This window comes from Chiloscyllium punctatum, chromosome 40 (assembly GCF_047496795.1).
Source record: "Chiloscyllium punctatum isolate Juve2018m chromosome 40, sChiPun1.3, whole genome shotgun sequence".
NCBI lineage: Eukaryota > Metazoa > Chordata > Chondrichthyes > Orectolobiformes > Hemiscylliidae > Chiloscyllium > Chiloscyllium punctatum.
Window position 1 is genome coordinate 50,333,527 of NC_092778.1, and position 21,994 is coordinate 50,355,520.

The 21,994-nt window shown below is 42.0% G+C and overlaps 1 protein-coding gene across 1 annotated transcript in view; it reads right to left on the reverse strand.

Annotated features, from left to right (window-relative positions):
• pkd1a (polycystic kidney disease 1a) overlaps positions 1 to 21,994 on the reverse strand; it is a 205,423-nt gene that overhangs the window by 71,723 nt on the left and 111,706 nt on the right. The window contains exons 17-26 of the mRNA XM_072559862.1: positions 16,916 to 17,053; positions 14,936 to 15,079; positions 13,704 to 13,980; positions 11,638 to 11,851; positions 10,554 to 10,713; positions 9,072 to 9,224; positions 7,505 to 7,649; positions 6,149 to 6,751; positions 3,535 to 3,697; positions 617 to 869 (exon numbers count right to left, since the gene is read on the reverse strand). Coding sequence (XP_072415963.1) covers positions 617 to 869; positions 3,535 to 3,697; positions 6,149 to 6,751; positions 7,505 to 7,649; positions 9,072 to 9,224; positions 10,554 to 10,713; positions 11,638 to 11,851; positions 13,704 to 13,980; positions 14,936 to 15,079; positions 16,916 to 17,053 — 2,250 coding nt within the window. The remainder of the gene's footprint in view (positions 1 to 616; positions 870 to 3,534; positions 3,698 to 6,148; positions 6,752 to 7,504; positions 7,650 to 9,071; positions 9,225 to 10,553; positions 10,714 to 11,637; positions 11,852 to 13,703; positions 13,981 to 14,935; positions 15,080 to 16,915; positions 17,054 to 21,994) is intronic.

Sequence of the window (21,994 nt, forward strand, 5' to 3'; positions counted from 1 at the left end):
TGCTGCCAGACCTACTGGGTTTCTCCAACAATTTCTGTTTTTGTTTCTGATTTCTAGTATCTACATTCTTTTGGGGTTTTTTTTACAAATTACTTGGTTTTAACCATTATATCTTAATTTCTTTTGCATTTAAACTTATTTTAGCATTTAAAAAAATCTGCAGCATTGCACGTTTGTATTTCTGTGAAAGAAGACCACATACAAACCAAAAATACAAAATACAATCCATCAAGCCAGATTTCAGTCTGAGAGCTGACTTGTCCAGCAATAACATCAGTTGGAATTGAAACAGCGTATGGAATGACAACAAGTTTCATTTACATGTAATCGTAACATAGCAATCCATCTCAAGGAGCTTCACAGGATTATCAAAAACATTGCCAAACTGAGCCATACCAAAACATATTAGGACAGGTGACCGAATGCATTGTAATGCATTTTACAGAGTGACTTAAAAGGACAGAAGAGCAGAAGAGAGATGTGAGAAGAGAATTCGATAGCTCAGGGTCCAGGTAGCTGAGCACAGCTGAACAGTGATAGAATTTAGCGATGGGCAAGGAAATGCAGAAGTGCAGGAGTTCTGAGATATTTGTACATTAAGACACTAAGTACTCACAGGATTGATAAATACAACTGAATTAGGAGGCACAAAAAGACTTGCTCCAAATGCTGTCAGGTGTTGTGTTAAGCACACGGCCATATCTGGTGTTGTATCTTCTAATGGCAAAATCCCATCGGTTTTCCAGCTCATTGCAGTCATATTGAAATACTGGCACAGTGATGTGTAGACTCCGACAGCAACTTGTATAGAGGATGAGGTATAAAAGTTTGTGATGTTCAAATAGTAATTTTTTGTTGTGTCATCAGTACTGGGGAAAAAAATGTGAAATAAATAACCATTGGATGGTAAGCAGTTTGATTATTACAGTTTAAATTTTGACAACCTGCCAATGTCCTTTTCTTACTCTATTACCTACATTCTAACCATGTCATAAGCAGATATCATAGACTACAACTCATTCCACTCAGGAATAAAATCTTCGAGGAGAAAGTGAGGACTGCAGATGCTGGAGATCAGAGCTGAAAATGTGTTGCTGGAAAAGCGCAGCAGGTCAGGCAGTATCCAAGGAGCAGGAGAATCGACGTTTCAGGCATGAGCCCTTCGTCAGGAATGAGGAAAGTGTGCCCAGCAGGCTAAGATAAAAGGTAGGGAGGAGGGTCTTGGGGGAGGGGCATTGGAAATGCGATAGGTGGAAGGAGGTTAAGGTGAGGGTGATAGGCCAGAATGGGGGTGGGGGCGGAGAGGTCAGGAAGAAGATTGCAGGTTAGGAAGGTGGTGCTGAGGTCGAGGGTTGGGACTGAGACAAGGTGGGGGGAGGGGAAATGAGGAAACTGGAGAAATCTGAGTTCATCCCTGAAACGTTCCGCAAGTAGGCAGCCTGTCTCCCCAATATAGAGGAGGCCACATCGGGTGCATTGGATGCAGTAAATGATGTGTGTGGAGGTGCAGGTAAATTTGTGGTGGATATGGAAGGATCCCTTGTGGCCTTGGAGGGAAGTAAGGGGGGAGGTGTGGGTGCAAGTTTTGCATTTCTTGCGGTTGCAGGGGAAGGTGCCGGGAGTGGAGGTTGGGTTGGTGGGGGGTGTGGACTTGACGAGGGAGTCACGGAAGGAATGGTCTTTTCGGAACGCTAATAGGGGAGGGGAGGGAAATATATCCCTGGTGGTGGGGCCCGTTTGGAGGTGGCGGAAATGACAACAGATGATATGATGCATATGGAGGTTGGTGGGGTGGTAGCCTGCTGGGCACACTTTCCTCATTCCTGAAGAAGGGCTCATGCCTGAAACATCAATTCTCCTGCTCCTTGGATGCTGCCTGACCTGCTGCACTTTTCCAGCAACACATTTTCAGCACAACTCAGGAATAACGTGGTGAATGACTGGGGTGGGTTGTGTGTGTGGGGGGTGGGTGGGAATGGGGGGTGAACAATTGGGGGAACTGGTAAGACTTGACAGATTTGCCTTTTTTTTGCCTCCATTGGTGTTTTATCAGCAACATGTTAGATGGAAACACACTGAGAACCATAAGAGGCCAATTAATCATCTTGTCTCACAAATACTGTAACTTTACAGGGTGGGAGAGGGTACACTATGTAGCAAAGCTTGTCAAGCAGTTTACCGGCTTGTGGTCAGGTCACCATACACCCTTGCCACTCCCCTCCCTCCACTGTGCCCACTGAAGAAAGGCCTCCCTGTTTGACTATTCCAACTCCCAACATGGCAGGACCTATCTGCCTAGAGCCAACACTTCTGGCTATCTGTCCTGCTCTGTGAGCTCCCATTGTTATCCTGCTGCAGTCCAGGACATAGCCACCTTTCTCAGTGGTATTGCTGGAACCTTAGAGTTGCTAGGTGTCTGACTGACTGGCAGCTCATGTAAGGTGGATATCTGACCTCAGGCTGGCACAGAAGCTCATGAATTCAGGTGACTAATTGCCTAATGACTTTTGTATCTGATTGTGGCATGCAAACTCAATGGAAGTGGGGTTACTCTCCACAAGCGCTGTGTCGATGGAGTCACTCACTAAATCCCAGTATAGAGACAGTGATTTTCCCATCTGGGATTTTTTTAGCTCATGGCATGGATTGTCTTCTGGAAGACAAGCAACGTTGAAGATAGCACAGGCACAGTGGGCAGGTTGAGGAGGTGGGAGTTTTGCCTGTGTGGGCAACCTTACATGCCTGAAGTTAGAATGTTACTGAGGGGAGTGGGAGACAGATGAAATGGAACAGTGCATTAGCTTAAGGAAACCGCATTTATATCTTTATGACTAGCACCAGCCATGACATTAGTCTTCAGAAGACAATCGTAGCCTTGGTAATGTCGTTAGTCTAGTAATCTAGCTGCCAAGCTAATCATCTGGAGCACAAGTTCAAACCTCACTACAGCTGCTGGAAGAATTTTAATCAATTGATAATGATGGCTGCATAAACCATCATTGACATCCTTAAGAAAGAAAACCTGCCATCCATACCTGATCTAACCTACATGTGACTCCATTCTCTCAGTAATGTCACCGATGTTTAACTGTTCTCTTAAGTGGCAGCCTGGCCACATCTTTGATAAAATGATAATAAAACTTGCTTATAAAATTTAAAACTTGCATTGTCAGGGACTGTGGCTTCACGTCTTTCTTAACTTCCTTCCTCCAAAATGTCATTAACCTCTGTGCAATCTCCTTAGGTACAGGGATTAAAAAGGCAAGGGTATGGTTGCCAGGAGCTGGAGAATAACTTATGGATGAACATGCAATGACATTCAAACCAGCTGCTCAATTTTGCCAATCTTCCCAACTCCGTCAAATCATGCTGAACAAGTTTGTCTGGCAATTAAGAAGCAACCTTTTTCACATAAAGGACAATACATTTTCCCAATGAAAGCTCTCAGGCATTCCCTTACGGTAGTTTTGGGTTAATGTCAAATTGGAGGTTTTGATAGAAACATTTCAAAATACATATTTAAAGAAAGCTTACTCTGGTGACAAGAAGAAGGTGTAGAGCTTATGATCTGATCCTTTTACTGATTCTAAATAAATCTTCTTTCTGGCTTTGAAATTTTGCTCATTTGGGTTTGTTGAGTTGTGGAGGAGCACCAAAATGAAGGGCTCAGCTTCATTAGCAATGACAGCTCCTGAATCTGCAATAGAATTAACAGAAGAGAAGTACCACAATTATATAATGTGCTATCACATATGTGATGTGTTGCAACTGCAGAACTAGCAGCTCTTGCATGTCATTACGTTCCAGGGAAAACATGTCTATGGTAAGTGTCTGCAGCTTAAGGAACATCAGCACAGAGTTCATGAGCTAAAGAACAAGCTGCAGACAGATCAGGGAGGGGCAAGTTACCCAGACCCTTTTTTCCAGAAGATGGTTGCATCCTGCAGGTTTGGGATTTATGATTTGGTCAGTGGTCAGGGAAAATATTGTGGCCCTGCAAGTAAAGCAGGTAAGAGGGCTCAGAGGAAAGCTATGCAGTTACCTTGGCCTTTGAAACAGTCCCAACAGGTCTGACATATTGTCAGCTTGATGATTAGGGCAGGGGCGACAAAACAAATGACCTTACACACCATGGTTTCATGGTACAAGAAACCATTCAAGTAGGAAGACTGCAGGTTGGCAAATGTGGTGCCACTGTTTAAGAAGGGTGGTAAAGACAAGCCAGGGAACTATAGACCGGTGAGCCTGACCTTGGTGGTGGGCAAGTTGTTGGGAGAGAATCCTGAGGGACAGGATATACATGTATTTGGAAAGGCAAGGACTGATGAGGGATAGTCAACATGGCTTTTTGCGTGGGAAATGATGTCTCACAAACTTGACTGAGTTTTTTGAAGAAGTAACAAAGAAAATTGATGAGGACAGAGCAGTAGACGTGATCTATATGGACTTCAGTAAGGCGTTTGACAAAGTTCCCCATGGGAGACTGATTAGCAAGGTTAGATCTCATGGAATAAAGGGAGAACTAGACATTTGGATACGGAACTGGCTCAAAGGTAGAAGACAGAGGGTGGAGATGGAGGGTTGATTTTCAGACTGTAGGCCTGTGACCAACGGAGTGCCACAAGGATCGGTGCTGGGTCCTCTACTTTTTGTCATTTACATAAATGATTTGGATGCGAGCATAAGAGGTATAATTAGTAAGTTTGCAGATGACACCAAAATTGGAGGTGTAGTGGACAGCGAAGTGGTTACCTCAGATTACAACAGGATCTGGACCAGATGGGCCAATGGGCTGAGAAGTGGCAGATGGAGTTTAATTCAGATAAATGCAAGGTGCTGCATTTTGGCAAAGCAAATCTTAGCAGGACTTATACACTTGATGGTAAGGTCCTAGGGAGTGTTGCTGAACAAAGAGACCTTGGAGTGCAGGTTCATAGCTCCTTGAAAGTGGAGTCACAGGTAGATAGGATAGTGAAGAAGGAGTTTGGTATGCTATCTTTTATTGGTCAGAGTATTGGGTACAGGAATTGGGAGGTCATGTTGCGGCTGTACAGGACATTGGTTAGGCCACTGTTGGAATACTGCACGCAATTCTGGTCTCCTTCCTATCGAAAAGATGTTGTGAAACTTGAAAGGGTTCAGAAAAGATTTACAAGGATGTTGCCAGGGTTGGAGGATTTGAGCTACAGGGAGAGGCTGAACAGGCAGGGGCTGTTTTCCCTGGAGCGTCGGAGGCTGAGGGATGACCTTATAGAGGTTGACAAAATTATGAGGTGCATGGATAGGATAAATAGACAAAGTCTTTTCCCTGGGATCAGGGAGTCCAGAACTAGAGGGCATAGGTTTAGGGTGAGAGGGGAAAGATATAAAAGAGACCAAAGGGGCAATTTTTTCACGCAGAGGGTGGTACGTGTATGGAATGAGCTGCCAGAGGAAGTGGTGGAAGTTGGTACAATTTCAACATTTAAGAGGCATTTGGATGGGTATTTGAATAGGAAGGGTTTAGAGGGATATGGGCCGGGTGCTGGCAGGTGGGACTAGATTGGGTTGGGATATCTGGTTGGCATGGACGGGTTGGACTGAAGGGTCTGTTTCCATGCTGTACATCTCTATGACTCTAGTGGAAGGCAAAAAAGAATGTAGTGGGTGTAGGGGACTGTACAGTGAGAGGGGCTGACACATTTCCCTGCAGTAAAAACTGAAAATGCTGTTGAAACTCTGCAGGTCTGGTAGCATCAGTAGAGAGAGAAATAGAGTTTGACTTCTCTCAAACTGGAGATTTCAAACAGTTGTTTTGCCATGGTTTGGGACATCTGCTCAGGACTGGTGAGGAACCTCCAAGGCGATAGGAAGGATCCTTTTCCTTTCTTATGGGGAGGGGGGGGGCTCATCAATATATGGGACTCATTTCCTCAGAAAACTGTGTAAGCAGAGTCTTTAAATATTTTTAAAGGCAGAGGTAAGTTCTTGATGAGAAAGGGGGAGCGTGGGCAGAAAGAACATCTGGGTAGATGAGAAGGTGGAATAATCAGATCAGCCATGATTTTACTGAATGCCAGAGCAGATTTAAGGTGACCCCTATTCCTATTCTGACTGTTTATATATCCTCTTGTCCTCTTTATAATTATCTCAATTTTCTTATACATACCGTTTAAAACTGTATATGTGACTTGAATGTGGAGCCCAGCCTTTTCATTCAAATTTCCGGAGGTGACATTCACAGTGATTGATCTCCTCGCGGCAATAACAGTTGTATTAACAGTGACATTTCTGATGGCAGAGTTGGTCGACACACTAACAGTAATGGCCTTCTCTGAACCCAGGCTTTCAATGGGGATCTGCGACCCATTGTCAGTCTTGAACTCGATGGAAGCCACTTTGCTGGAAATGGTGTAATTCTTTATGTAGCCATAAGGAAAGGGATTGGAGTCCACAAGGAACATGACCTGCGTTACATCACTGAGGTTGGAAAATATGCTGTTGAAGGATGGCGGGATGGAGAACTGGCAGCCTGACTTGTTGGCAAAGCACAGCAGATGGCCGGGGTCAGCCCTCTTGCCCTGTGCCCACATCCTTGCACCCGACACACTCAAAGGTTCTTCATTCAGGACCCGTGTACCCATCAGTATCTGCATCAATTTCATGGACAGATCATAGGCCTTTGTCGCCACCAATTCGGGTTTGTACATAGATGGCCTGGTGACCTTATTCATCACTGGAACCAACTGATTAGTCATATCGATCAGACCTCCTATAGAACAAACAAATTGCAATGTGAAAGACCTTCTTTCAGTAGCATTGTCTGCTGCAAGGAAAATGGATGAGAGAATGATTCCCCTCCTGCACATTGTTGACATTAGAGAAAATGTGATTCCATAAAGTGAAGATACTAAGTTGCCGACTTGTTTTACATCTCTGCGCAAAGCTGAGACCTTCTTTTAATTTTTGAGACAGACCAATGCAGTCCAATCGGATCTCAATGTTCACTATATTTGCCACAAGATACAAAACACATACAAAGAATGGGCAAGTTTTGTCACAATCTCCTAAGGATGATGTGGGATAGAGGGACAAGAATAAAGGTGGACAGTAGTGTACTGCATTGTGACAGCAGTTCTGTCAAAAAAATAGTATTAGTAGCAGCATCTAATCAGTACATAGCGTTTAGTTGTAATGTAGCAATTAAAGTATGTCAACATGTTTTCACTTCTTTAACAGAGGCATTACTACTTCATAGCATAATTAAGTCAGGCTCCAGATTTTCTTTAATGTAAGGGATTGTTCATCCTGTAGGACGTTATTTACTTTGGTCAGACAAGTTGGAACCACATCCTTGGTACTGCGGAATCCAAATGTCAATCTTATTGAAATCTCTCACCTTGAAGAAGAGCATCAATTTGCTATGTATGCGTTGAGTGGCAACTGTATTGGACAACACTGATTTACACCCACAATTACTTTATAACTATACTTGTGTCTCCATTTACCAGAATTTTGAACTTACCCACAGTGACAAGGATATTATCCCCAATGGAGGTGGGTGTCATTTTACCCTGTCCAGTTTCCTTTTGGAGAACTGCTATCATGTTGTCCAGGGCAAACAATGTCTGGTTCTGACATTTGCTACAAATTAATTCTTTGCTGATGACCTGGCAGAAAGAACAAAAGAAAAGTGATTAAAGGATGAGTCAAGCTCTTCCTTAGATCTTCCAGAATCCTTTCATCTCAGTAACATGTTGCAATTAATCTTAGGAAAGGCACTAGAAAGGTTTGCTGGCCCTCAAAGGTTAATTCAGCCAAGACCAATCCATTAAATTATTCAAGCAATGAATTACAAAACTGAAAAATTTTCCAATTCCTCAAATAATGAAGCAGTCCATGTCCATGTACAGCAAGATTAGGGCAACATCTGGATTTGGCTGATAAGAGGTAAGTAACACTCATACCACCCAAGTACTGGGTAATTAACATTTCAAAGAGCGAGAATCTAACCATTCACCCCCTTTATGTTCAAATGGCACTACCATCATTGAATCCCCCACTATCAACATCCTTGGGGTCACCAATAACAAGAAATTGAAGTGAGAGTGAAGGATCTTGAAGGAGAACCGTTGCTGGTGTTTTTGAATCTGTAGTGTGTACTATTTGTCCTGTTCAGGTCCAAACTCTGCTGGTTTAAAGGTGGTCAGGAGTCCATGTGGGTTCAGCTCTATTCCTGATGAAGGGCTTTTGCCCGAAACGTCGATTTTCCTGCTCCTCGGATGCTGCCTGACCCGGTGTGCTTTTCCAGCACCACTCTAATCTAGACTCTGGTTTCCAGCATCTGCAGTCCTTGTTTTTACCAAGAAAATGGCCATAGTAATACTGTAGCTACAAGAACAGAGGGCAGAGGCTGGAAATTTTGTGATGAGCAACTTCCCTCATGTCTCCTGATGTATGTCCATTATTGACAAGGCACAATTCAGGAAGTTGACAGAATACTCTTCACGTGTCTGCATGGTTGCAGATCCAACAACACTCAAGAGGCTCAATAACATTCTGGACACAGGAGTTCTGCTTGATTAGCACTCATACAACCATCTCCAATATTCACTCCCTTCGCTCTGATGCATGATGGCATCAGTGTGTACTTTTCACAAAATGCACTGCAGGCACTCACCACAGCTCCTTCAACACCACCTTCCAAATCTGCGTCCTTTCCTATTCAGAAGCACAAGCACAGCAGATACATAGGCATACCCTCACCTGCAAGTTCCTCTCCAAGCCGTATGTCATCTTGACCAGGCTCAAAGAGCCAAATGGTTTCCTTCCCTGCTGTATGGTTCTATGATATTCAAAATTTATTAACAAATTTGCTTTTACCGCCTTCTCAGGCAGTGCTGATGGTAGATATATGCCATGTCAAAAAAAGACTCCCCTACCCTGTGGTTCTTTTGCCAAAATCATGTCATTTTAAACTTAAACCACTTAATTGCACTCTCTGAATGAATTTCCAAGTGATAGCTCCTGCTTGATAAGGTTACTAAAGGCACTATTTTTTATTCTTGAGATGAAAGTGAGCAGGTTCTTACCGTACACTGTGCCAACGCTGCAGAAATCTGCTGGATGTCATCCACAGTGCTGACCTCCAGGGAAGTAAGGGCCAACGTGATGTTACTGCGGATGTTAATCCTGCTAATTGTGTCATTTGTCCACACCTTTTCAAAGACTTTGCTTCTCTCGTACTGCAGGGGACATATTTAAAACATGAAATTGGCATAATTTAGTATTGATCAGATGAGGTAATAACACTTCTTCTTGTAGACTGATGTCTGGTTCAAGTATAACAGACCTCATGCCATCTTCACACCTCGTGTTCAATGATCTTTTAGACTGGAACTTCCTGTTATAGTGCTGTAAATTGCTCAAACCTTTGTAATTTTTGCTCATTTTTCTACTTGTTTGTTACAAGTTCAGCCCAGATTAAAGTACATTCTACAAGTTATGATTTCAGCCTTCTTTTAGTTCATTTATGTTTCGAATGTAAGTGCCACCAGAATTTTATTGCCATACTTAATTATCCTTAAGGAAGTCTGGCTGATACACCTTAAACCAGGCACAAATCTCACATTCCTTCCCTAATCCTCTATGCCCCACAGCTCAAACTTTCACTCTGTGGGTCACATCCTGAAACCCACCTCTCTGACCAAGCTTTTAGTCATCTGTTCTAATACCTCCTTATGTGGTTTGGTGTCAAAGCACGTCACATAACACTTCTACGAAGTTTCTTGGGAGAATCTGTTAAAGGTGTCATATAACTAAAACTTATATCAAAATAATTTTGGAAAAGGTTTTTACAAATTATTTTGATTTGATATGATGGGAGTAAATTCCTCCCATTAATAACTTAACGTAAATATGTAAGATCCGCATGGTTTCCCACTCAAGTTACTAGCAGAAAGGACTTCCTCTTGTATGAGATTAGGAAATGGTTGTGAGGCTGGTGGCAAATAGATTTGGGACACTCTCTGGCGTTGTTTTCTGGAACCTGACTGATGGCTATTAGCTCGCTTTGAAGGAGGCAGCACAGGTCTCATAATAAAAATGGCACATAAATATCATATTAACCCGTGACCTTACTTGTCAAGCCCATGTGAATGCCTAGTGTAGGAAGAGGGCAGCTGATACCTCTTCTGATACATGTCTCAATTCTGGAAATTACCAGAAATATATTTGATAAACATTGCTGTGTCATTTATTAAGTTTCATGCTCTTTATGAGATGGTGCAAAAGCTTCAGACATTGCATATGCTATTAATACTTCTCACTTAATTTAGCAATACAAGCTTGTATATATCTTGTCCTGTTAAGGTTGTGAATGCCCTAAGGCACCACAGAGGAGAATAGTCAAAAACCTCCAGAGATGGCAGCATCAGGAACAGTGACCCAAAGAGGTTGGTTTTAAGAGGAGAGATTTAGGTATTTGATTGCAAATTAAGGGGCTAGGTAGCTGAAGGCAAGGCCATCAAAGACAGTAATAAGATAGTGGAAGAAATTAGTGAGCAATACCCTACCTCATTGAGCACTGTGACCAGGGCAAGGGCATACTCTACAGTAGGCTGTGGGTCACCTTGTTTCAACAGCTCCTGCAGTTTAGTCTCAGTCTCGAGCTTCATCCAATCAGTGAAACTTTGGAACCCTTCAGGAGTATTTGTTATATTAATAACTACGGACCTGCAGAAACCAATGGCATCAGTGGATTAAATACCTCATCATGCAAACTTGGAAGCAGAAAAAGCTTAATGGAAATACTACCAACAATCATGCTCAGTCAGCTCCATTGTCCACTCTTTCCAACTACTTACTCTTGAATGGCAGAACAGAGCCCTAAATTTGAAGATATTAATGTCAGGCTCAAATCCTCCAAATTAGAATCTAAACCAAAAGAGCTGCGGAGGCTGTAATTGAGAAAACAAAACTAGAAATTGCTGGAAAAGCTCAGCAGGTCTGGCAGCATCTATGGGGAGAAGTCAGAGTTAATATTTCGGGTCAAGTGACCCTTCCTCAGAACTGAGCTTTCACAGTAATTTCTGTTTGTCCATAAATTAGTAGGATGTCATCTGATTATAACATTGTATGGGTGAAAAATACTCTTCTGCTCATTTGATCGAATTTGCCCTAATGCTATCCTACTGTTTTTCCAAAGCAACACTCAGCTATATTTTAAGTTCAGCTCCCTACCTCTCACAGCTTTTCCTGGCAATGGACCCCTGTTAATCTCTCTCACTATTCGAAAAGTATTAACAAAACCTCAAGACAAAAGACATCAACTAATCAAAACTCCAGTGACAACTTGATTCAGTATGATGATTACAAAATAAACTTTAACTTGGAATGTCACTGAGATTTAAATTTAAATTTGAAACTAATGCAAACTAGGAGTAAAGAAAGTAGTTTAAATAGAAATGCTCTCTCATTTTTATGATACAAAATCACATAATTTTATTACATATTGTACATTATATTGTATTGAAGCACTTGGGATTTTTGGATAACATACTTCTTCAATTCAGCATCATTCATTGCAAATAATTATGACACACTCTTATTCAAAAACAATTAAGTCCAATGAAAATATAGTTACTACCACCTACTTACCGGTTCAGAGCTATTACAGAGGCTCCCTGCTGGTTCTGAACAGTGACAGCAATGTAAGCAATGAATTGATTTGAGCTAAAGCCAGGGGGAAGGACTGCACTGTACTCAGATCTGCTGCCTTTATACACATAGAACTCATCACAGTGAGTTCCTCCAACACCACAGCGAGTAAGGATGAAGCTATACACGAGAGGAATCCCAGTAGTCTCCCAACCTACAAAACATAAAGCTAGATCACTGAAAGTCATCTTTAAAACCTGTGTAAATCTCAAGTTGGGGCTGGTTTGTAAACATGGATAAAAATCAGCTCAAAGAAAAAGACTGATGAGTCGCTTAATATTAGATGTATGCCTTAATATCCGAAACTCAATCTTTGTGTTGTAGACAGGCAATACTTATACGAGTCAGTACTATTGAGACCAATTCAATTGTGAAATAGTGGGAGATTTTTCAACTTGCCCACTAACTTAGACAGTAAGAAGTTGGATCTAGAGATTCATAAGGTTCTACCCTGACAGAACCAAACTATTATCAGATATGATGGATGACAGATCCGGAAGTTCGGAGGGTTTGTTGGGTTGTGATGGAGAGGAGTGAGGGTACACCAGCAAGGTTGGATTTTTGGGAGGGGTAGAGGTGTCAGGGTAGGAGTAATTGAAGGGGTCAGTGGGTCAGTTTACATTTTAACCTACAGTTAGAATGTCTTTTAAAATATTTTTTATCTCCTGAATTACTATTAATATTAATGAGCCAAGATCTTCCAAAGTTTCCAGATGTAAGGATCTTTGTCAGAGGGTTCCAGACAGAGGGGAATTGCCCTTACAGAAGTTTCAATTTCCTACAGAATTCCTCTGGGGTCTGCTGCACTGGGAATTCCACACGGTTACAATGTGAAATTCCAGTCTATGCTGCTACAATGGCCCTTGAAATATCAGGGTTCTCGAGAAATGTTATCAGACCCTTTCTGGAGGCATCAACTTTTATCTTATCCACTCTCTGGGCTTACTTGCATGACACTAACTCCCTTGGTCCAAAGAAGATTATGGGTTACACAACACGAACCGGAACCTTCAACCCAACTAGTCCACACTGACTAGGTACCCACCGAAACCCGTCCCATCTGCCTGCATTTAGCCCATTTCCCTCCAAACTTTTCCTACTCTTGTACTTATCCAAAAATCTTTTAATGTTAACTGTACCTGAATCCACCTCATCTTCTGGCAGTTCATTCCACACACTAACCACTCTGTGTAGAGTGGTTGCCCCTCATGTCTTTTTAAATCTTTCTGCTCTCACCTTAAAAATATGCTCCTTTGTTTTGAAATCCCTCATCTCATTGTTCACCTTATCTATGCCCCTCATGATTTTATAAACCTCTACAAGGTCACCCATCAATCTCCCACGCTCCAGTGAAATAAGTTCCAGCCTATTTTTAGAACTCAAACCTTCCATTCCAGTTAATGTCCTGGTAAATCTTTTCTGAACCTTCTCCAGTTTACTATCCTTCTATAACAGGGCGACTAGAACTGCACAGTACTCCAGAGGAGGCCTCACCAACGTTCTGTATAACTTCAACTTCTATACTCAAAGGTCTGTCCCAACTGCTATACTCAAGGGTCTGAGCAATCAAGGCAAGCATGCTCAATGCTTTCTTAATCACCCTGTCTACCTCCGATGCAAATCTCAAGGTTTATGACCTGAAACCCAAGGTCGCATATCCAGGGCTTTACCACTAATTGTATTGAATCCTTAAGCTGAGAATAGTACCAAGGAAGTGCAGCATTCGTGTACGTTAAACCAAGGCTCTGGCCTATGGCAAAAAGAAGAGGTTGTGATTAACTAATCCTTTGTCCATTTGCCATTCATGGAACCTTGCTTTGTAAAGCTCACTGGTGCATCACAAGAGACACTTACATGAAGTACTTTGAGATGTCGCTGAAAAATATGAAACATCTTTGAACTGTTATAGAAGTAACCAAGGCAATTGAGAATGACTGGGAACATTGCTACCCAAGTCCTGATAAAGAAATTAAATACCTCTTAAATTTGCTCAGCCTGGGACTTACCTGTACACGTGAAGGTGACGCTGGTAGTCAAAGCACAGATGTTTTCTGTTGGAAAAATCACACAGTCACCTCCAGAAGGAAGGTGAATCGGTGGGATATATATAGATGCAAACCCCACGTTTTCCATCAAAGGATCAGTGACATTCAGGCTAAATGTGTACCCATCTCCATCCTCCAGAACCCCGTGTCTCATAACTAGGTTCATTCCAGTGCTCCCAGTAGAAGTGGTGGCATTGTCTAGGGTGAGCAACTGCTTCTTGGAGTTTTCTACTTTCCACTGTTAGGATAAGGAAACAGTCAGATTAAAGATCAAGTGAAAGACACTTCTGAATGGTGATTTGCCTGGGGATGCTGAAATTCTAACAGTGATAACAAATGATTCAATTACCATTTGCAATAATAAGTGGGTGAAGTGAGTGGTAAGGATTGGACAGCTTCTCAAAAATTGTATCTAGGAGTCCAATGCATGGCCAGATTCAGAGATGGACGATCTTTCTAACCTTACTTTGCTTTATGCCTTTACCAGTATTTGAGATTTTCTTGATGTGCTTGTTTAGTAGGCAAGTGTTGTTAGCAGCTTCCGGTGATTATGTTGCTGGAAGGAACTGTCACATGAAATTCCTTTTAAGTGCAGAATTGGGACCATGGTGGCCTCAATGGAAGTCATTAGCATTGAACCATTTGGTATTTTCTGCCTGCGTGAAGCTGGACTGACCCAACTCATTCCAATGATCTTGTATTCTGCCTTGAACATGCTTTCCTTTAAAACAAATCTACCATTTGAAGCAGCTTCAATAAACTCTTCCAAATTGGAATCCGTTTGTGAAGACCTGGATGGTACAGGTGCAAATGTAATGAACTTTCACCTCAGCCATCACGCTCATATTACCAATGCTGGGTGGACATATCTCTGGACTCTTCGATAGATAAAGTTCTGCCTGAAAGCATCCTACTGCTTCCTACCTTGTGAATTGCTTCCAAATGGACAATAATTCAGCCAAAAATGACAACAATTGATGTTCTCTATTAGACATTTAGGAAATGGAACAAGCGAGATTGATTGAGGTGGACTTGAGGGCTAGAATGTATTCTATTTCCCTGCATCTAACTTGACCAACTAAAATAATCGACTCACTGTGAAATAGGTAATTCACTGAAAGCACAAAGTGATTGTTAACTACACCCCAGTATTTCTGTACTAAGTTAGAAGCAGCACAGAGGTTTGCTCTTACCACATATTGAGGACTGCTTTCACAGTTGCTGCAACTTCCAGATAAGGAAATATAAGAGCTTTTGCTCACTCCATAGACCTCCTGCGCTTTACAGGAGACACACTCCAGTGACACCAGTGGTGAGCTGCCTCCCTTCACCGAAATCTGTCAGGATGAATTTTTAAAAAGCAGTTAATCGTGTAGATAAGCTACAGTTGTTCACTTTGCTTAAGAGAAATTTAAATAGAATTGATGAAAATGAATGGCTTTAACAAAGAAAAACGAGAGGTCAGTTTGCTCAGTTGGCTAGATGGCTGTTTTGTAATTCAGAATGACACCAACAATGTGAATTCAATTCCCACACCAGTGGAGGTTACAATGAATCCTTCTCAACCTCTCCCCCCCCACCTGAGGCACAGTGACCCTTATGTTACACCACCAGTCATCTCCCTCTGGAACTATGACAACTTTATGTTTAATGGGCCAATTGGCCATCTTTGGTCCTGTTGCAATCGATGTTGCTACATATTTAAGTACCAGCAGATATGCAAGTGTCAGCCACATGCTACAGCATATTTTCTAGACCTTCTAACCCATAAGCATGGATACTACTACTGCATCATAAGACATCTCTAAAATAAGAATATCCTTCTCTCTCGGTTAGGAGGCAGTGTTTGAGTTCTAATTCCAGAGATTTTAACACATAATCCAGGGCTGACACTTCAGGGCAATACTTAGAGCCTACTGCACTGGAGTGCTGACATCTGTCCTCTCATATGGTTGCAAAAGACTCCTAGCATTGTTTTCAAGACAACTGGGAATTAGTCATACAATCATAGAGTCAAACAGCACAGAAAAGCCCTCCAGCCCATCAAGTCTGCGCCAGTCAAAACCAAGCACCTAACTATTCTAATCCAGCACTGGGCTCATAGCCTTGTATGCTATGCTCACACGTCAACATACTTAAACATTATGAGGGTTTCTGCCTCTATCACCCCTATAGACAAGTAAGTTCCAAATTCACATCAATCCCTAGATGAAAACATTTCTCCTCATATCCCCTCAAAACCTCCTGTGCCAACCTTAAATCTATGCCCTTTGGTCAATGATTCTATCACCAGAGGAAAGGTTCCTTCCTGTTTACCCTATCTACTCCCCTCATCATTTTACACGTCAACCAAGGCCTCTCTCACTCTCCTGCGCTCCAAGGAAAACAAACCTCATCTATCTTCACAGGTAATCTCTGCAGCCCTGGAAACATCCTGCAAAATCTCCTTTGCACCTCCTTCAGTGATTTCTTCTCACAATCCTGGCAAATTGTATTTTTTTTAACTTTCCAAACAATAGTTTCATTTATTATTGAGGCATACTAATACTTTCGTCAGTGCTGCCAACACTGGTCTTTCAACTAATATTGTAGCAGATTATCTGGTCTTTATCATACTGCTATTTGGAGGATGTAGACCTGCACTAAATACCCACCACTTTTCATACATTACAACAGTAACCACACTTCAAAAGTAGTTTCAGATGTTCTGAAGTTGCGAAAAGCATTACATAAATTCAAGTCCTTTTTACTAAATTTCTATCAGGGTTATTGCTAAGATTATTTGGTTAGCTCAGTTGGCTAGATAGTAAATGCGTTGTTCAGAATAATGTCAACAGCATAGGTCCAAGACTTGTTTCAGCTGAGGGAGTTTTGGGACCTGCCTCCCCATTCCACCCCTGAGAGTGAAAAGACAACAGCAACTCACCACTGACAAACAATGGCAAGAGAAACATCTCAAGATGAAATGCTAGCAGATAAAAAGGCAAAGCACTTGTGAATAAATCAATTTTTTTAATCAAGCCAATCTGTTTTGGTGATCATTACTGAATGAGCAAATTCATTAGAGCGTTTGACAACTTAATCACTGAAATAACAAAATTAATCAACTGCATAACATTGCGAGAAAACACTTTGCAACGACAAATATGGCTTTCTATAGCATTTTTACTTACATATTGTTTGACTGATTGGGGTTCCCGGCCAGGTTTACTGACTCTCAGACTGCACGTGTAGGTTGTATTCCGTTTCAGTTCTTCTCTAAAAATAGAGAAGACACTTCCCATGCCAGATATATAGCAGCCAGAAAGTTCCTGAAGACAAAAGAACAGGACAGTGATTACTCTAAGCCATTTGTCCTTCCTAAGTCCCTCCTACAAGTAATAGCATTACAACAATGCAGGTCTCCTCCATTACTACAGTGACTATGCTTCAAAAATGCTTTGTTGATTGTAAAGCACTTAATGACGTTCTGAAGTCATGAAAGGTACTATGTATATACACATTTGTTATTTCTTCTTGTACTTAAACTATCACTTTTTCAAGCTGAATGTCACAGAACAAGATACCAGATTTCTGGTCATCTTTTCAAAGTCTATAATGATATGTCACCATAAGATGACAATGAAAGCTCCCATGACAGGCATCATTTGTATTGAAGCCTAATATTCAAGTGCCAGGTCCCTACTATAACAAAAGATTTCAACTCATTCCATATGGTCACTGTTTTAATGTTTATATTATGAATGCGGACTAAGTTACTTGAATATCAGCATAATGCATGGTGGTCATAGCAGTGGCTCCCAATTTGGCAATGATCCACTTTAAAATCCTCATCCCTCAATCTCTTCACCTCTCCTCCTATCTGTAACCTCTCCCAGCTCTACAGCCCTCCAATAAGAGTCATCGAGTCATACAGCATGGAAACAGACCATTCGGTCCAACCAGTCCATGCCAAACATAATCCCACACTAAACTAGTCCCACCTGCCTGGTCCTGGCCCATATCCCTCCAAAGCTTTCCTATTCTTGTACTAATCCAAATGTCTTTTAAGCATAATCGTATCCACATCCACCACTTCCTCAGGAGATTCATTCCACATGCGAACCACCCATATTTGCCCTTCATGTCTGTTTCAAATTACTCTCCTGTCACCTTAAAAACATGTCCTAGTCTTGAAATCCCTCATCCTAGAGAAAAGCCAACTACCATTAATTCTATCTTCCTCATTGTTTGATAAACTTCCATAAGGTCGCCTCTTAACCTCCTACACTCCAGTGAAAAAAGTCCCACCAAATCTAGCAACATCTGAGTAAATCTCTTCTGAACTCTCTCCAGCTTAATAATATCCTTCCTGTAACTGGATGACCAGAATTGCACACAATATTCTAGAAGAAGCCTAACCAATATCTTCTACAATCTCAACATGACTTTCCAACTTTGATGCTCAAAGGACTAAGCAATGAAGGATAGTATGCCAAACACCTTTTTAACCACCCCGTCTATATGTGAGGCAAACATCAAGGAATTATCAACCCGAACTCCTGGATCCCTCTGTTCTACAACACTACCCAAGGACCTACCATTAATTGTATAAGCCCTACCCTTGTTTGTTGTATTTATCCAGATTGAACTTCATTTGCCATTTTTCAACCCTTGACCCATTGATCAAGATCCCTTGGTAATCTTAGAAAGCCTTCTTCTCTGTCTACAAGGCCACCAATTTTGATATCATCCACAAACTTACTAACCATGCCTTCTATATTCTCATCCAAATCATTTATATAAATGACTGACAAAAAAAACTATCTTCCTTCAATTCTGGCCTTTTGCATTTGCTGATTTTCATCAAACTCTTATTGGTTCCACAGGAATCCATGCTGGGATCATTGTTGTTTGTGATACACATAAATGATCTGGAGGAAGGTATAGGTGGTCTGATTAGAAAGTTTGCAGATGACACGAAGATTGGTGATGTAGCAGATAGTGAAGGGGACTGTCAGGGAATACAGCAAGATAAATATATAGATTGAAGAGTTGAGAGGAGAAATAGCAGATGGAGTTCAATCCAGGCAAGTGCAAGATGATGCATTTTGGAAGATCCAATTCAAGAGCAAGTTACACAGTAAATGAAAAAACCCTGGGAAAATTGATGTACAGAGAGATCTGGGTGTTCTGGTGCGTTGTACCCTGAAAGGTGGCAACACAGGTCGATAGAGTGGTCAAGAAGGCATATGGCATGCTTTCCTTCATCGGACGGTATTGAGTACAGGAGTTGGCAGATCATGTTACAGTTGTATAGGACATTGTTTCGGCCACATTTGGAATACTTCGTACAGTTCTAGTCGTCGCATTACCAAAAGGATGTGGATACTTTCGAGAGGGTTCACCAGGATATTTCCTGACATGAAGGACGCTAGCTATGATTAGAGGTTGAGTAGATTAGGATTATATTCATTAGAAAGACAGAGTTTGAGGGAGGACCAGACTGAGGTCTACAAACTCATGACAGGTGTAGACAGGGTGGATAGCAAGAAGTTTTTTTCCCAGAGGGGGGACTCAATTTCTAGGGGACACGAGTTCAAGGTGAGAGGGGAGCAGTTTAAGTGAGATATGCATGGAAAGTTCTTTACACAGAGGGTGGTGGGTGCCTGGAGCGTGTTGCCAGCACAGGTGGTACAGCAGGCACGATTGCGTCATTTAAGATGTATCTAGATGGACACATGAAAGGGTAGGAAGCAGAGGGATACAGATCTTTAGAAAATAGGTGACAGGTTTAGACAATAGACAATAGGTGCAGGACTAGGCCATTTTGCCCTTCGAGCCTGCACCACCATTCAATATGATCATGGCTGATCATCCTTAATCAGTATCCTGTTCCTGCCTTATCTCCATAACCCTTGATTCCACTCTCCTTGAGAGCTCTACCCAACTCTTTCTTAAATGAATCCAGAGACTGGGCCTCCACTGCCCTCTGGGGCAGACCATTCCACACAGCCACCACTCTCTGGGTGAAGAAGTTTCTCCTCATCTCTGTCCTAAATGATCTACCCGTATTTTTAAGCTGTGTCCTCTGGTTCGGCACTCACCCATCTGCGGAAACATGTTTCCTGCCTTTAGAGTGTCCAATCCTTTAATAATCTTATATGTCTCAATCAGATCTCCTCTCAGTCTTCTAAACCCAAGGGTATACAAGCCCAGACGCTCCAGTCTTTCAGCGTAAGGTAATCCCGCCGTTCCAGGAATTGACCTCATGAACCTACGCTGCACTCCCTCAATAGCCAGAATGTCTTTCCTCAAATTTGGAGACCAGAAATGCACACAGTACTCCAGGTATGGTCTCACCAGGGCCCTGTACAGCTGCAGAAGAACCTCTTTGCTTCTATACTCAATCCCTCTTGTTGTGAAGGCCAGCATGCTATTAGCCTTCTTCACTACCTGCTGTAACTGCATGCTTACCTTCATTGACTGGTGTACAAGAACACCCAGATCTCTCTGTACTGCCCCTTTACCTAAATTGATTCCATTTAGGTAGTAATCTGCCTTCCTGTTCTTGCCACCAAAGTGGATAACCATACATTTATCCACATTAAACTGCATCTGCCATGCATCTGACCACTCACCTAACCTGTCCAGGTCACCCTGTAATCTCCGAACATCCTCATCACATTTCACCCTGCCACCCAGCTTAGTATCATCAGCAAATTTGCTAATGTTATTGCTAATACCATCTTCTATATCATTAACATATATTGTAAAAAGCTGCGGTCCCAGTACTGATCCCTGCGGTACCCCACTGATCACTGCCTGCCATTCCATTTATCACTACTCTTTGTTTCCTATCAGCCAACCAACTTTCAATCCAAGTTAGTACTTTGCCCCCAATATCATGCACCCTAACTTTGCTCACTAACCCCCAATGTGGGACTTTATCAAAAGCTTTCTGAAAGTCCAGGTACACTACATCTACTGGATCTCCCTCGTCCATCTTCACAGTTACATCCTCAAAAAATTCCAGAAGATTAGTCAAGCATGATTTCCCCTTCATAAATCCATGCTGACTCTGACATATCCTGTCACTACTATCCAGGTGTGTCGTAATTTCATCCTTTATAATAGACTCCAGCATCTTTCCCACCACTGAGGTCAGACTAACTGGTCTATAATTTCCTGTTTTCTCTCTCCCACCTTTCGTAAAATGTGGTACAACATTAGCCACCCTCCATTCCGCAGGAACTGATCCCGAATCTATCGAAATCTGGAAAATAATCACCAACGCATCCACGATTTCTCGAGCCACCTCCTTCAGTACCCTGGGATGTAGACCATCAGGCCCCGGGGACTTATCAACCTTCAGACCTAACAGTCTCTCCAACACCAATTCCTGGCAAATATAAATTCCCTTAAGTTCAGGTCCTTCAGCCACTGTTACCTCAGGGAGATTGCTTGTGTCTTCCCCAGTGAACTCAGATCTGAAGTACCAATTCAATTCTTCTGCCATTTCTTTGTTCCCCGTAATATATTCCCCTGTTACTCTCTTCAAGGGCCCAATTTTAGTCTTAACCATTTTTTTGCCTTTCACATACCTAAAAAAACTTTTACTATCCTCCTTTATATTATTGGCCAGTTTACCTTCGTACCTGGCCAATTTTTTCTCTGCGTATTTCCTTCTTCGTAATCCTCTGTTGTTCTTTAAAAGCTTCCCAGTCCTCTGTTTTCCCATTTATCTTTGCTATGTTATACTTTTTCTCTTTTAACTTTATATGTTTCTTAACTTCCCTCGTCAGCCACGGCCACCCAGGCCTCCTCCTAGGATCTTTCTTCCTTTTTGGAATGAACTGATCCTGCAACTTCTGCATTATACACAGAAATATCCACCATTGTTCCTCCATAGTCATCCCTGCTAAGGTATTGCACCATTGAACTTTGGCCAGCTCCTCCCTCATAGCTCCATAGTTCCCTTTATTCAACAGAAATATTGTCACTTCCAATTGTACCCTCTCCCTCTCAAATTGCAGATTGAAGTTTATTGTATTATGGTCACTACTTCTTTATGGCTGCTTCATTTCGAGGTCCCTGACCAATTCTGGTTCATTGCACAATACCAGATCCAGAATTGCCTTATTCCTGGTCGGCTCCAGCACCAGCTGTTCTAAGAATCCATCTCTGAGGCACTCCACAAAGTCTCTTTCTTGAGGTCCAATACCATCCTGATTCTCCCCGTCTACCTGCATGTTGAAATCCCCCATAACAAC